The following is a 16791-nucleotide window of genomic DNA, read 5'->3' on the forward strand; positions in this document are numbered from 1 at the left end:
TTATTAGATCATGTTAGTCTCTGCAAGAAAAGTACTAAAGTTAAATATACTCTATATCGACAATTGGACATGACACATATATCACTCAGCATGGAACATGATGTCTAGTTTACATGTGACTGTCAGAAGATTTTGTTGAAGATAGGTGGGTATTCTTTTATTAGAAGAGAAAGACATGCAACTTCTTATCATCACTCCCTTGTGAGTTTCTCACATTAAAATTTTGACATCAATGCAGAGACAGTAGTGAATTATCTACACGAGACATACAGAAAATGGTTCAAGATTTGCCTGCATATAATGAACAAATGGAAAAGCTTTCACTCCATGTAGAGGTTGGTTCCTATTAGTTTTTCTTACTTCCCTTAGTGTTCTCATCTCTGTACTATAAAACCATCTTAGACCCATTTCCTTGTAATATGAAGCATGATGGAAGGCTTCAAAGCATACCCTTGCTACACAACTTTGCTTCAAGAAATAAGACCTGTATACCACTATATAACTTATGTTATCTTCAGCTATCTTGTATTAGTTCTGAACACAATTAGGAGGAAAAATATAAGGACTGGTAGGATTTTCATCTGTTAAATGCTTCTGGACTGATTGATTTACCTGCCTCTTTAAATCAGATTGCTGGGAAAATTAATACAGTAATCAGTGAAGAAGGGCTTAGAGATCTTGGTCAAATTGAGCAGGATATTGTCTTTGGTGATGCTGGACACAAGGAACTCCTTGAATATTTAAGTGAAAATGAGGTGAATTGGTGGATGGACAAGCTTCGGTTGGGACCTGATATTTTTCTCTGGCTAACAGTTTTTATACCTCTTACAGGATGGAAATGTTGAAAATATGTTACGATTAATGATGATTTATGCATTAGCTGATCCTGAAAAGTTTGAGGGCGACAACGGAGCAAAGCTTATGGAGGTAGCTACTTGATTCCCACCATATTTCTGTCAATTAGGCATATTATTTCACACTTTATGAACGATGACTTGGCAAGAGTCGTAGTAATTGGTGTTAAATCATTAGAAACTGAGACTTGTTCACATAATTTTGGGACTTGACCTGAAAAAGAATGTGCACATTGCTTTATGGAGCAATTTCAGTGACTAGAAATCAAATTTGTTATTTTATGAAGGCAAAATCTAACATAAGCAAGTGAAATATCCTGCTCACAACCGTCGCCATGGAAATGTGGTGAGTAGTTTGCGTTCAATAAATCTGAAGCCACTAAAAAGTATCATTGATCGTCATCTTGAACTGCTTTTGTTGCCCAACATTTTAAGGGGAAGTGGTTGACAACATAGTTACTTACAATCCTTTTGTTTTCTACTTCTTTATCTCTTTTCTTTGTACCCTTTAGTTGGCAAATTTGTCGCATGACGATATGAGGATGATAGATAACATGAGATTGCTTGAGGGACCAGTTAAAAAAAAGAAACAAGAAACCAAAGGGGGATTCCTCAATTTTGATAAAAAGGTAATTCTAAAATGTATTGAAGAGAATTGTTGAACGTAACTCGAGATACATTCTTACATCATGACATGTTCAAGTTCAAAGAGTTGATATGTTCTCTTTTGGTTATCAGAAAGCAAACAATGCACTAAGGAAGGATAAACAAGGAGAAGAAGAAACATGGGCACTTTTCCGATTCTATCCCGTGCTAGAGGTACTTCAACCATATCTTTCAACTTCTATATCTACAACTTAGCATTATGATTGATATTTTGTGTGGTACCAAGGATATGTTAGAAAGCTTTTTTCATTAGTACTTGGTTCTCAACTTATGTGTGTGTAACGGCTTGAACAAAAAGAATTCTTTATACAAAATCACTTTTCTGATAGATTATAAAGTAATGTGTGATGCCTTGATATGGATTTGGAGTAGCTACTTTACAAGTGCTGAGAAAAATGAAAGCAATATAACACAAAACTTCAACTACATAATGTAGCCCAAACTTGACCTCGCTAAAGCTTCAATACCAACAATATTGCCATACCGGGACATACAATATGCAGAAACACTTGGTATGCGAAGAAATATCAACACAACCTACAATATAAATCAGTAATGTGTATAACAAATGAACATAAAAGATTTACATGGAAACCCATATCGGACGAAAACCACAGGCGAAAGAGACTACCGAGAAGTCCATTGTATTAAAACTTGCCCCATGCTTGGAGATCCCAATAATGAAGAATCTTGAAAGCAACAAAGTATATGGGAGAATATTTAACGTGGAGAGGATAAATGCACAAATTAGGGCTTGTTCATTTAATGACCTAAAGTGGCATTAAATCACGTCAATCGTGTAGGTGACCTCAAACTCGCTCGAGACTTATTCAGGTTGTTCACTTTGGTCGATTAGTGCATTTCGGTTCGACTTAAGGGCTTGTCCTAATAAGCTGAATCGATATGCATGTGGGTGGTAGTACCACGCCTTATAGGTGTATTTCTTCATTGAATTTGATAACATTTTCCATAGGTGCCATCCTCTTTCCAAAAAATAGTATTAAATTCATTCAATCACGTAGGCAACTTCAAACTCGCTTGAGATCTCACCCACTTCCATTTTTGAGCCACAGGGGGTACGAACCCGGGATTGCAATTTCTATCCCAATAGGATGGTCTTCTTGACCCCAGACTTCAGTCAAACATGAACCTTAGTGCAAGACCTTGACCCGATGTTTATAACGAAATTCAAACCTTGGAATCACGAGAGAAGGCGGAGCAAAACCTCAACCTAATTCCCAACAGAGAGAATCGAACCTTGGTATAGTCGAGTGAGGCCATAACCAAAAATGGTGTATCAATCGATATGTCAAGAACATAGTTCTTGAAGCTCAATAAGTTATCAAGAACTCAAGAGGTGAAAACACACACAAACTTTTTGATAAAATTTGTGAATGCCTTTTAACTACAAAAGTCCTTATAAATACCTAGAAGAAACCTGTTAATAATAGGAAAGTATGCTTCTCATACAGGTAGGATACTATTCCCTTTTTAAAATGCTACTAATCCTTTCCAAATTTCAAGGGATTTGAGATTCCCTAAACTCTTTGGACTCGGGTTGGGCCTTTTTGGACGATGATATGTTGCTAGTGTAACACCCCGTTGGTTTTAAAAAGCGCGATGCGGTCCGAGGCAGTAAGGGTCCCGGAAGCCGATGCGTGATGCTGATGCGCTCGCATCACGCACGTGATGCGCCTGGTATTCAAAAAATATTTATAAATTAATTCTACATATCAATTTCTACCTTAAAAATACTTGCCTATCAAAATACTTCATTTATAACATAAAGTAGTTCAAAAAGTGGCATTAGAATCTTAAAAAGTTCGTGAATCGGAATAACACAACACACAAACTACTACCATGAAGAACACAAGTAAATGTCTAATAGTCCCCAATCCCTAAACTAAATGACCAAGTGACCAACTAATACTCCCCAAGATCGGCATCATCAAACCCCAACACGGGTTCATCTCCCTCATCATTATCAAACCCTCTAATATATGCTTCCACCTCCAATTCATCATCTTCATCCTGAAGAGCTTGTCCTTTTCCTCTAGCACTTCTAGTTCTTGATGGACCCGGCCCATCATCATTTACTCTCTGGCTCCCTCTTGATGCTCTATTAGAGGCTGTCGGCTTCTTCTATTAGGTCACCATTCAGTCTCATGTTCTATTTTTAATCAACTAAAAAGCCCAACTAAAAACTGAAAAAGGTAGCCCAAACACGAAACATACAGGATGCGTTGATGCATAGGTGATGCATGCATCGTGTGATATGTAGGTGATGCGAGTGCATCATGGAATCGCTTCACATCAGCCCATCTGATGCGTTACCTCCAGCGCATCAGAGCGCATTATGCGCGCATTTTTAAACCAAGAACACCCCATACTTTACATTTGCATATAACCATGTATTTCATATATCAAGAAATACAAATTGTACACCTTCGGTCCCAACAGTACAAGAAGTTATAATACAACATTTACAAAATCTACAACCCAAAAAATTTCTCCACATATAACATTCTTGTACATAACTGACATACAAAACTAGTATTCCAAAAATCCAACAAATATCACACAACTCTTCATAAATCACATAAGCATGATAGGAAAATTCACATTTTCCCCTTCCCCTTATCCCTTGGCAAAACCTAACCTGCAATGCACATTTTTGAAATACAAAATGAGGGTTAGACCTTGAGGTCTAGTGAGAAATCTCTTTCTTTGTAATTAATAGGGTGAAGATCACCAAAACCTGTTATAAAATCACATTTGAACATTCACAACTTTCATAAAATATAACTCCAGTATCACAAACAAATTGCTAGTTATAAACACGATTCTTACCACACAGGAGATACCACTTCAGGAAAATACAACCACTCAGGTTCTCTTAATCATTTGATATAAAATTCCCAAAGCTCTTAAGACTCATAAAGATCAGAGCTTATAATCTAAACTTCTAAATCATATAAAGAAATATGACCACCTAGAGTTCTTGGTTATTAACTAAAGCTTTTAAAATAGGAACTGTTATAAACTCACAATAAATGGATTTAATGATAACCAAAGACCCTCCGGTTTCTTGAACAGTTTGAAATACAATATCCAATATCCCAAAAACATTTGTTTACTCGAAACACGGGCAATTTATGCCTCTGGCTATAAGTCATTTTCCCCTTCTCAATAACATCATTGTTATCATTTCAATAAGAGCAATAATTCCAAGTCTTCATATCACAAAGAAATGTTAACTTTGAATTATCACATCTTATGGATGTGACAATAAGAGCTATAGTTGTAACACAAATCTCACAATTGCCACCCTTATCCCAAGGTACACCTCTCCTTGATATGCCACCCTTATCCCATGGTACACCTCTCCTTGATATGTCACCTTTATCCCAAGGTACACCTCTCCTTGATATGCCACCTTTATTTCCTCATAAAATGTAATCAAATCTCAAATTTAATAATTTTAGCCAAGAATGGTATTAAAATAATTTCAACACTTTGGGAGATAAAACACCCTCATTGGTCAACACTATGGCCGATAACATCCTCATCGGTCAACACTATGGCCGATAACATCCTCATCGGTCAACACTATGATCGGTAAACATTCTCATCGGTCATTACTTTGACCGATAAACATCCTCACCGGTCAACACTATGACCGATAACTATCCTCACCGGTCAACACTAAGACTGATAACTATCCTCACCGGTCAACACTTGGGCGATGAAATTCCCAATCCGATCAACACTTGAAATACTAATTACTCAATCCGGCTAACACTTGGGCGATAACACACCCTCACCGGACAACACACAGGCGATGAACATTCACACTGGATAAACCATTGGGTGATGAACACCCAATCCGGATGATGCCTTGTCCAATAAAGGTCCTTATCGGACAGCGCTTTGTGCGATAAGTGTCCTTCATCAGACAACACAGTGTGCGATAAGGGTCCTCATCGGACCATACAGTGTGCGATGAAAAACTTAACAAAAACGGGTATAACTTTAAAAAAATACTAACATATAACACAATTTCTACCAAAAAGTATTATAAACCGATTCACCAAAACATTTGTAAAACTCACCTTATGAACACGTATGAAGATGAATTATACAGCAATTTGATCACAGCTTCAACTTCTCAGCTTAACAAATTCACACATAATTCTCTCTCCTTTCTTTCCAAAAATGGTAAGTGACATCACATCTCAGAATTTCCCCTTTTCGCTATAAAAGGCGGTGAAAGAATTTTAATAATTTAAAATTCTACTCCTAACATTCACATATATGTATGCATGTATGTATACATCACATGCATCATATAAGATAATAATAATAATCACATAACATAACTTAATCACATAATCTAATTAAATTACCAAACTTCAAAATTTACCTCAAATTATATAACCGGAACCTAGTTATCACAGCTAGTCTTGCGGACTGCTTAGTATGGTCTTCCAATCTTGAATAGACTCATTTTCGTCACTTCACTGTGCCTCAACCTTGCACATTAGTTCTCCAACACTGCTACTCAAAGCTACTCGAATCCTTCTAGCCCAAGCTCTTGTAATTGGACCGTTAGATATCTGGATGGGGTTTGAGAAGTCTTCACAATAAGTTTGATCAACTTCGGTCATTTCCATGATCACATCAGCAGGCGACTTGATGGAGGACTTGCCCAAGTCACATAGGAAGTCGCTTAAATGTAGGCAGCTTCGTTGAGCAACTTGTGATATCGCGTAGCATGTCACTTCTGATTTACCAAGAGTTGCTCCGATGACCCCATAAGCGACTTCCTAAGACGCAAACGAAGTTGCATATAGCTCTGCTGCATTTAAAGCACTTATTCAACAAGTATGAATGATAGGGTAGGCATAAATCATTGATGGACAGTGATAGAAATTCTCCTTTTAAATTTTTGTACCACACCAGATACTTGTGCTGAACTCTGTTTTCATCTGCTGTTGTGTTGTACTTGAACTGAGGGGCAGTTTACAAAACACTTACCGGGTAAGTGCTTATTGGGTGTCACTTGCCTTAGGCCTTAGCAGGTGGGCATGGCAAGGACCAAAAATCTCACCTGGTATGAGGCATAGCAAAGACTGATAAGCTTACCTGATAAGTGAGAAATAAGACTCTTACCGGGTAAAAGAAGCTTACCAACAATCCATTTTGATGCCCAAGAATATTACCCAATAAGGTAAGTGAAGGTGGTGATTCTTGTCAGTAAGCACTTACCCTGTAATCTTTTGGTAAACATCCCCTGATTCTAACATTATCATTGACACTGTTGTTTTTTTCTGTACAAACATGTCAGATTCGTTATGTAATACTTTGAAAGTGATATTACTATGATATGATAATGGTAATATTTAAGTGATTGGATATCACGACTTATGTCATCATTCAGGAATTGATTGAAAAAATCGACAAACATGAGCTGCCAAAGGACGAGTACAAATGCATAAATGACCCAAGCACTCGAGGGGTCTCTGGTCATGCAGCAGGGAGGGCTGCCGCCCAACAATCAAGGAGATCAAGGAGGACACCGGCACCTGGAAAAGCTTCTGATGATAGGTAGCTTTACTGATTTTTCTTCATTTATAAAGTGTTATAAATTAATGTATCTAATCTTGTTGACAACACAATCCCAATGAATAGCTACACACAAGTCAAAGTCAAATGGGCAGAAAAGTCAACAGTCTCATGGAAATCCTTCTGCGAACTTCTGTGTATAGGTACTTACCGTGTCAATTGGCATGATTCAAAAGTTGAAGTCACAAATGGTTCTAATGTGGAAAAATAAACCAGATCGTCAATGTAGCATGTATGGCTAACAAGAAAGCAATAAACTTGATGCACAAAAATAAAGAGTAAAAAGAAAGAGCATGATACCGGGATTTACGTGGAACCCCAAAAATGGTGAAAACCATGGGTATATGAGAGCAACAATAGAAGTCCACTAAACACAATGACGATTACAATGCTTTGAATAGAGAAACAATGAAAAAACCTTATATTCTGCACCTAGTTTGCCATGGGGTTTGGGAGTATTTTACATATATATTCGTAGCTGATAACAACCAAAATAACCTAGAAAAGGCAAGAAAAACCGTTCGATGCAATTTAGCTTGGCGAGCTTGGTCGCAAGACCCAAGTATCGCCACATCAAAGGAAGAAGAAATTTGGAGGCACATTTAACATGAAGTCATAAGCAGCTTGATTGAATCTATTTATTTGATATTCTTCCTTCTATTAAATAAGCATCATTTAAGGGGATGTTTGGTTGGTTTTTCATTAAGTTATGTATGATAAAGCTGTCTGTGTGGATTGATCTGTCTGTATAGATTGGGAAGGTTTTTGTTTGGGAAAGTTTTTCCCTAGATGGAAGGAACGTGTTTTTAACTGGGAGGGGTAGGTTTGGAGAAACTTGGGTTTCTGCATAAAGCTCCATCCTAGAAGCTTACTGAATAAGCCACTTTCTATATTATTAAGTCACTACCAAACAGTCATGTATAGCTGACCGAATAAGCTGTGAGTCTATTAAGCTTATTAAGATGCTAACAAACAGACCCTTAGTCTATCAATACCCATTTTCTATTTTTATGCTAACAAGAATCTTAATTAGGGAGTTTCACTTTATTCACCAATGTGCAAGCTCAAGTTCAAGCTCTACTAATGGTTCATTGGTTTGTCTAATTGACTTGATCTCCCTATGACCCATATCTAATTTCCACTCATATCATCACCTAAATCTAACTCTTTCTAGATGCTGAAAAATCATTTGAATCTGTTTTAATGATATGGAACTCTGCAAATCTGTTTCAGTTATTACCATTGTTCTAACCGTATTTGCAGTGACTCGGTGCAGAAAAATGCAGCTAATGATTTAAAACACATGGGGCAGCGAATTTTTGTTTTTATAATCGGCGGTGCCACTAGATCTGAGGTAAACATTTGAGGTTTTCTTTCATTTCTCTTTGGTTGCCTTTGTTCGTAAAGATAGTTCATTGTTTGTCTATAGCTGCGGGTTTGTCACAAGCTTACTTCTAAACTCAGGAGGGAAGTTGTGTTGGGTTCAACTAGTTTAGATGATCCACCAATGTACCTCACGGTAACAACTTCTTCGTTCTTGCTTTTAATTTAATTTTTCCGAGTGATTGAATTTTGAAGTTACTGCATTTGGGTTTTTATCACAAGTAAACCATCGTTCTTATTAAACAACAAAAAGAACGCTATAATGTAAAAGGATAATGAATTCCACACAAAGAGCGTCAACTAACATGGTTCTTTTTTAATATACTATTGAAAATTAGGGGCTTTTTTCTGTTTCTACCAACACATGTCTGAAATAAGATGACTGAACGTGCATAATAAATATACGGTGGTTTATCCAATTCAATCATTTCCAACCTTGGTTATGCTTTCTCGTACCAGCTTTTGTTTTGTGTATATTGTTTGTTTTTAATGTTGTTGCTTATTTCTAATCCGTAAGGGTGCATTTGGTACATTGAACAAGACATAACAGAACATGGATCACCGTTCCACATTTGGTATGATTTTTATGTGAAACGGACAGAAACATAGTGGAATAGGTGTGTTCCTCCCTTACCGTATGGAACAAGGTGGAACAAGCCTATATTTTACCAATATACCCTTAAAATAAAGTTTAATTCTCTTCTAAAACAACAAATACGTCTCCCTCTTTACAATCCATTCTTTGTTTATTTATTATTTTATCCTCTTTAAACTTTCACTTTATTGTCATCAAAATATTAGTTTTATACGTTTTCTATATTTTGGTTAATTTATGTAATTTATTAAATATTAATGATAAAAATAATAATTTAGAAAAAGTGTACGATAAAAATTGGAAACTAATAAACTTCATATTTTGGTGTTATTTTAATTGTTTTGACAAAAACTTTCAAATGATATATTTTGTTATAAAAAATATTTATTTTATCATAGTTTTAACAAATTACATATATTATTCAGAATATAGAAAAGATATAAACAACTCATTAGGGGTAAAGTGGTCATTTTACCAGTCTTATCCTATTTAGTCATATCTTACCAAAGTTCTCATGTCTTGTCCGGGTACTAAATGCACCCTAAAAGTTTTCTATATTTGCAATGCCTTTCATATTTTGAAGTTCTTTTTATGTTCGAGTCCTGCAACTTCTTTTTACAAGCTTTATCTTTTCTTTTCGCACACTTTGCATAAGCGGTGGAGGTCTTCATGGAATCAGTTGCTCTATTCTTTAGGATAGAAGCCAAAGGTCAAGTCTGCATACATCTCCCCCCTCCTAGACCCCACAACCGGATTCGGAAGGGTGGCGGTTTACGATTACTTCTTTTGTTGGGTTGGTTGGAGTGCTTTAATCAGACTTGACCGAGTAGATCATGTTGGGATCTTCACCATGAATGATCCCTGCGGGATGGTACATGCTAGGCTTGTTTGGCTTGGTTTAGTCATATCCAAACATTTCTTACTAATTAAGGCGAAAACAAACATTGTTTCATTGCTTCCATCACTTTCTAATGGTTAGACAAATTTGTTCAAGTTGATCACTACATAAACATATTCCACTTTCATAGTTCTTATCTAATCTTGCTCTATAAAGCAATGCTCGTTTTCTAATTTTTCCGTGTTCATCTTTTTCCAATTTCTATGTGTTGCAGAAACTGAAGATGCTTACCATGAAAGAACATGGAATGTGATATCCAGATACAGCTTACACTATTCATGCAGATTTGTATCTGGTTAGTCCTCTTTCCTAATCACTTCTTATATCATGTTCATATAGAATTTCACGACCGATGAAACAAAATTGTGTAGAAGTTTTGCAGTGCTTCATTTTGGTAATTGTCTTTCATTCTTATTTTCGTCTCTAAGGTTCCCATTTCTATCACGAAATGCTAAAATCCGTTGGGATGAATACAAAATCAATGTTAGAAATTTAACACATTTAGTTACAACCAGAAAACCTGTGTAAGCAACGACTACCACCCCCATATAAACATGTCTATATCATCGGAAACTGACTTCTTACTTCTGAGTGGGAGATACTCGATGCAGTAGCGAATCCATGAAATTTTTTGTGATGGGGTCGGAATTTTATTTTATAAACTTTTGGGGGTCAAAAGAAGAAATACATTGGCCCCTCTTGGTTGTACATCTACCATTGATCGGTTATTTTTGGTTTGGTTTACCATCGGAAACTGACCATAGGTTAAAAATTTGTCATCAAAATCCCACATTCCATCATCGTCCCCATAACGAAAGCAACGCATATCAGATTTTTATATATTTTAGTCAAGTGATTGTGTATTCATGTGATTGGTGGACATGAATCAGACGTGAGAATTTAAAACACAAGATTTTTATCCGTTTTAACCATGTTTTTGGTAGTGACGACCAGCGATATACATGCATACACCTTACTGATTACATACAACAATTAATGTTACTGCTACCAATTCTTTGGAGTTTCAGATAAACCGTTAGGTGGCCGAGGTTTCTAGTCGCTATTTTCTAGTTTCTTCACGGATAAACTAGCAAGAAGCAGGAAATAACGGGTGTTTTCTTAAATTCCGTCGTCAACAAGTCACTGAAGTCTTCTTTTCTTGTCAATTTATTAACAAGTTACGTTTTCAGGAGTTCGATCCATACGTGTCATTTACGATGTGTTTTTGGTATTTGTTTTCATGATTTGTAAATTATAGCACAGATCGCAATCTATGAATGTTATATTAGGATACGAGATACATTGCTCTTTTGGCCATGTTTGGCAACCATAACTTGACCGGCCAGGCATGGAACGCATTTTTCGAAGGTTAATCGGAATCCGGAATCTTCCACATTATTCAAGAGGGATTTAAGACTTTTGTAAGAGATTTCTAGAAGACTCTACAAGGGAGGGTGGAAGCCTTCCCCATGGAAGGATGTAGAAGCTTCTCTAAATAGTTTCTTGTGAATATCTTGATAGTTATTCTCTTAGATTATTCATTTGAATAGTATAAATAGGTTAATACACCTCAAATTATTGTTCTAAACTCTCTTGTAAGTTATCTCAAGCAATACATTGTATTCCAATTGTCTGTTGTATCCTCTTTACTTGGCTTGATCGTTGGTTGTTTGGAAGTTTGATTGACTTAGTTCGAGAACTAAGGCCGCATGCGATCTTGTAAAGACAAGTTCTGGATAATAAGTTGGCTTTTTTTTGAGCTTTTTGAAAAAGTCTCGACCGGATGATCATAAGCTAGGAGCTTTTTGCCACAGGACGACCACCTGCTTTGCAGATAGTTCGGAGTCATCGCATTTGAACCTCCGTAACTACAAATGGATTTTGTTCCTCTTTAGACTTAAACCTGAGACCTCCATGTAATTTTGATCTTTGGAGCCAAATTCAAACCAATCAGACACCATTCTTTTGGTTATTAATGATTAGTATTAATTGTTATCATCAAAAGCTTTTGCATCCATGGAAATGTATACCCTCCATCTGTTGCACATTATCTATTTTCATATTCAATCTTAAAAAAGAAGACGACGACAAAATTATGTTTTTAGTCCTTGTGGTTTATTGAAAATTTCTATTTTCGTTGTTATGATTTTGAAATTACGATTTTTATTCCTATGGTTTATAATTCATCACCTTTTTCGTCCTTAAAATTTAAAAATTATTGCTTTTTTTTCGTTCCTATGGTTTACAATTTATTTCTATTTTAATCCTACATACTTAAAAGTAGTGTTTTGATTTCAGAGACGAAAATAGAAATAAATTGCAAACCACATGGATAAAATTCGAAATTTCAAAACCATGAGGACGAAACTGTAATTTTTAGCAAACCACAGGGACAAAGACATAATTTACTCTAGTAGACGGAGCTAAGAAAAGTTTGTGTACATTCTACCTTCAAATGGGTATATACCGAAATTTGTCCATGATCTACTACATTAACAAGAAGTTCATGTATATTTATTATTGTAAATCGTTATCTACCACGTTAAGGGTAATCGGACATAAATTCGATCAACCAAGTAAATAAATTTGATCTTATGTTCAAGTTACGGTAGTAAATGGAATTTTAATGCTTCTAAGAACATACCTAATAGGTAATACCAAATTCATAAAATTTGATGTAAACAGTAAATCTATTTTAAATGATTGGTTTGAGCTTGGCTCCAAAGGTCAAAAGTACCAGGAGGTCCCAGATTCAAATCCAACAAGGAATAAAAATTCTCTTGTGGCCACGAAGGTCAAATGCGGGGACTTCGGGCTATCTGCAAAGCAGATGGTCGCCATGAGATTAGTCAGCTCACATAGCGGGTTGGATATCCAGGATAATAAAAAAAATATTTTAATGGGTATATTCTTTTTTATTTTTTCACTAAAACATAAGATTTTAGATATATTCCTTTTTATATTTATTTTTTCATATTTATGTAAAATTTGTTGTAAATGAATATAGTCGCACCAAATATTTGCACGAGTAAGAAACCGATGTATTTCCACGGGTCGCCCTCGTTCCGTATATCAGTTCTTTCGAATTTCTCGTCTCGTTTTAAGTGGATTAGCATCTCGAGGTCCTTTGATAGGCATAAAGAAATCATCTTGGCAGCATCGAACCAATAGAACAAGGGTTAGCTCTGCATGCTGGGGAGATCCATATATCTAGATAGAATCCTCGGAATAGTACGCACTGTAGCACGCTACGACTTATGCAGTTGATCGGATCAGATAGCCCTTCGGCAACCAACCAAACCCGGCGCCTCAAATTCCATTTTGAGACCAGAAGGAATAAGAGCCTTTTAAGCCTTGAGCCTTGAGCGAAATCATTGACGTTGTGCACTCAGGAAATGGGCAAGCAAATCAACTTACTTTTGATTGCGTTGGTATTTACACATTTCATGTCATAGCCTGCTAGAGTGAGGAACCTAATCGTACACAGCAGGCTTGAAGACCCCTAGTTCTGGAAGGCACATGAGTCTGAACGTTATGTGGAATGTGCGACCGACACTAGGTGGGTACCTGTGCACAGGTGAGGTGTCGGTTGGTCCTAGAAACAACGGCAACAGTGCCAGGAGTTAACGACCAAACGTGCTGCAACCTAGGGATCACCGGGAATAGTTTCGGAAAAATCTAGGTTAGACATTGCTCTATGATACTTATTATGTGGTTGCACATTTCCATTATGTACTTTCTATGGGAGCCGTTTTTGCTTTATTTGCAGGATTTCACTATTGGGTAGGTAAAATCTTTGGCCGAAGATATCCTGAAACTTTTGGTCAAATCCATTTTTGGATCACTTTTTTCGATACGCCAACCCAGCGACTCAGCGAGTAAGGGAGTCGGCCATATCGGTCTGAAGTTTCTTTAATCACTTAGGACAGTGTGTTAGTATTTATTAATACCAAATTTGGTATCTTTATTGGAGTGATCTGATGTCAAATTTAGTATTCAGTATAATATTTAGTGTTTCCAGTGGAATGATCTAACATAATTTATTAAATAAAAGGTATCAGTCAATAGCAACAACAATTTCGATATATTTACTTAAAATGAGTTTATTTTCATTATAGTTATATGTAACTAGTTAAATAAAAAATTAAGATAAAATAAATAGACTTATTTAAAAGTTATAAAAATAATAAAAAAAATAATTTTTAATTATATTTAGTCTTTTTACCATTTCTTTAATTTTATCTTATAAAATTAAGCATATATTATATTATATTAGAAGAGTATTCGCGTAATTCAGCGAGACACATTTCGATTTTAATGTTCTATTTTATTATTTGTCTTTGTCGATGTTATAATACGATTTTATATGTTTTTAAGAAAACAATAATGATTTTTTTGAATAAAATATAAATTTGAAGATATTATAAAATTTTGAAAAAAAATATAGCAATGTTAATATCAAATCAACTATTTAAAAGTTCTTATTTTTATGTAATTTATTTAAATTTTTTTATATTATAATTTAATTTAAGTTTAATAACGAAATACTTTATTTTTGGTTTAATAATATAACATTTTATAAAGATAATAATGTTTTTACTTTTGAATAAAAATAAATTCAAAGACATCATAAATTTTTTTTTAAAAATATCGATATAATTTATTTATTTTATTTTTTTATTATAATTTAATTTAGGTCAAACAGTGAAGTAATTTATTTTTGGCTTGACAACAAAATTTTATTAAAAATAATGATTCTATTAGAATTTGATAATTATCCTAATTATATTTTAAATTTTTTATATTTTAAAATGAGATATTTATCATGTATTTGATTATGTTTATCTGCAGTTAGTTACACAAATTCAGATATGGAGCTTTAATAAGTTGTACTTATACAAATTTTACTTGTAATCTTGATTTTTAAGTAATATGCATCAATAAACAGTACTTCATTCATAAAAAATAGGTTTTAAGAGTTTTTGTCAAATGTTTTATAATATAGTATAAATCATGGATTATGTGTTTTTAAGAAAACAATAATGATTTTATTTTTGAATAAAATATAAATGTGAAGATATCATAAAAACTTGAAAAAAAAATATCAATGTTAATATCAAATCAACTATTTAAAAGTTTTTATTTTTTTTATGTAATTTCCTTAATTTTTTTATTATTATAACTTAAGTTAAGTTTAATAATGAAATAATTTATTTTTGGTTTAATAATATAACATTTTATAAAGATAATAATTAAATATTCTGTTAGAACTCAATGATTATTCTAATTATATTTTAGATTTTTATATTTAAAATGAGATGTTTATTATTTATTTGATTATGTTTATCTACAGTTAGTTACACGAATTTAGATATGAAACTTGAATAAGCTGTACTTACGCACAATCTACTTGTAATCTTGAGTTTTAAGTAATATGCATTAATAAACAGTACTTTACGCATTCAAATTTGTTTTTAAGAGTTTTGTCAAATGATTTATAATATAGTATAAATATAATAGCATACGAGGCTACCCTCGATGAGACAACGTTAATAAATGAAGGCGGAACGATACAATGGTTTATGATTCCGATTTTTATGGGTTTGATTTATATTGCTACCCAAATGAGAGAACAATAACATACGAGGGCAGAGCTATGGTGGGTTCAATTTGTGGTGCTACCTCGATGATAGAACATAATAAATGGCGTGTGATGGAGGAGTAGCATAGGCCGATAAAGATCACAATGGTGCTATGGTGGTTGTTTACAGAATAAAATAGAGCCGAACGATGGTGTTTGAAGGTGTCGGTGTATGTGGATTCTGAGCTGATGCAGGGAGGAGAGAGAGAAAGGAGGAGATCGGTGAAGTTCCAAGATGGTGGTGCTGAGTTGTGCGCATTCGAGAATAGATAGGAGGAGCTCATAAGAGTTACAGTGAGGCAGAAGCTAGTAGTAGTTTTCGAGTTGGGTGCAAGTTCAAGTTTTGGTGGATCAGAAGGGTCGAAGCGGATTTATCGGAAGTTTGGAATGAAAAGGGTCGAAAAAGGGTGACGAGAAAGGTTGTTGAGTTGTTAGGATTTTTAAAACGTACCCATATGCATTGAAGATGAACTCCTGCCGATTAATTTTCTACTCACACATGTCAACATCAAAACCTACGGTTTTCAATTATCAATGTATGACTTGACTTAATTCTGACATTAAGAGACGTGCTAACAACAATATTGATTAAGATATATTTGTTTCACATGTACTTTGTTTATGATTTAAACACTTTTGACATGTTTGTGAAACAAAAAATACACGTAAAAAAGTTTCATATTGTGAACCGAATACATATGATACAAACACATTGCAAAACAAATATATGTTAATCAAAATATTAAATACTATTTTTAGATAAAAAAATCAAATAAAACAAAACATTAAGGGGGTGTTTGGGATTGCTTATTTGAAACAACTTATGCTTTTCTACAAAAGCACTTATCAACTTATTATAAGTCAGAAGAGTTTAACTTTTTCAAAAACTCTTTATTACCGGTTTGGCACCGGTATGAATTATTTATCCAAACACTAAAAAATTCTTATTACAGATATCCCACCGGAATAAATTATTAAGTTATTTTTACAAACAATTCCAAAGTTGTAAAAAACCTATTTGTCAACTTATTATTGAAATCTATTTTGGTCAATTTTCCCATTTTAACCCTTCACGTAGAGGCCCACCTCCTTGTTTGCCAAACCAAGTAGTGGTATTAGTGTTTCCTGA

General features: G+C 34.6%; 1 protein-coding gene across 1 annotated transcript in view; it reads left to right on the forward strand.

Annotated features, from left to right (window-relative positions):
* LOC112526504 (protein transport Sec1a-like) overlaps positions 1-11304 on the forward strand; it is a 33772-nt gene extending 22468 nt beyond the window's left edge. The window contains exons 13-21 of the mRNA XM_025136801.1: positions 239-335; positions 630-755; positions 832-927; positions 1367-1483; positions 1593-1673; positions 6961-7127; positions 8379-8499; positions 8575-8664; positions 10236-11304. Coding sequence (XP_024992569.1) covers positions 239-335; positions 630-755; positions 832-927; positions 1367-1483; positions 1593-1673; positions 6961-7127; positions 8379-8499; positions 8575-8664; positions 10236-10274 — 934 coding nt within the window. The 3' untranslated portion in view covers positions 10275-11304. The remainder of the gene's footprint in view (positions 1-238; positions 336-629; positions 756-831; positions 928-1366; positions 1484-1592; positions 1674-6960; positions 7128-8378; positions 8500-8574; positions 8665-10235) is intronic.
* The last annotated feature ends 5487 nt before the right edge of the window (positions 11305-16791 follow it).

The sequence above is a fragment of the Cynara cardunculus genome, assembly GCF_001531365.2.
Source record: "Cynara cardunculus var. scolymus isolate 2C chromosome LG 14, CcrdV1, whole genome shotgun sequence".
In the NCBI taxonomy this organism is placed as follows: Eukaryota; Viridiplantae; Streptophyta; class Magnoliopsida; order Asterales; family Asteraceae; genus Cynara; species Cynara cardunculus.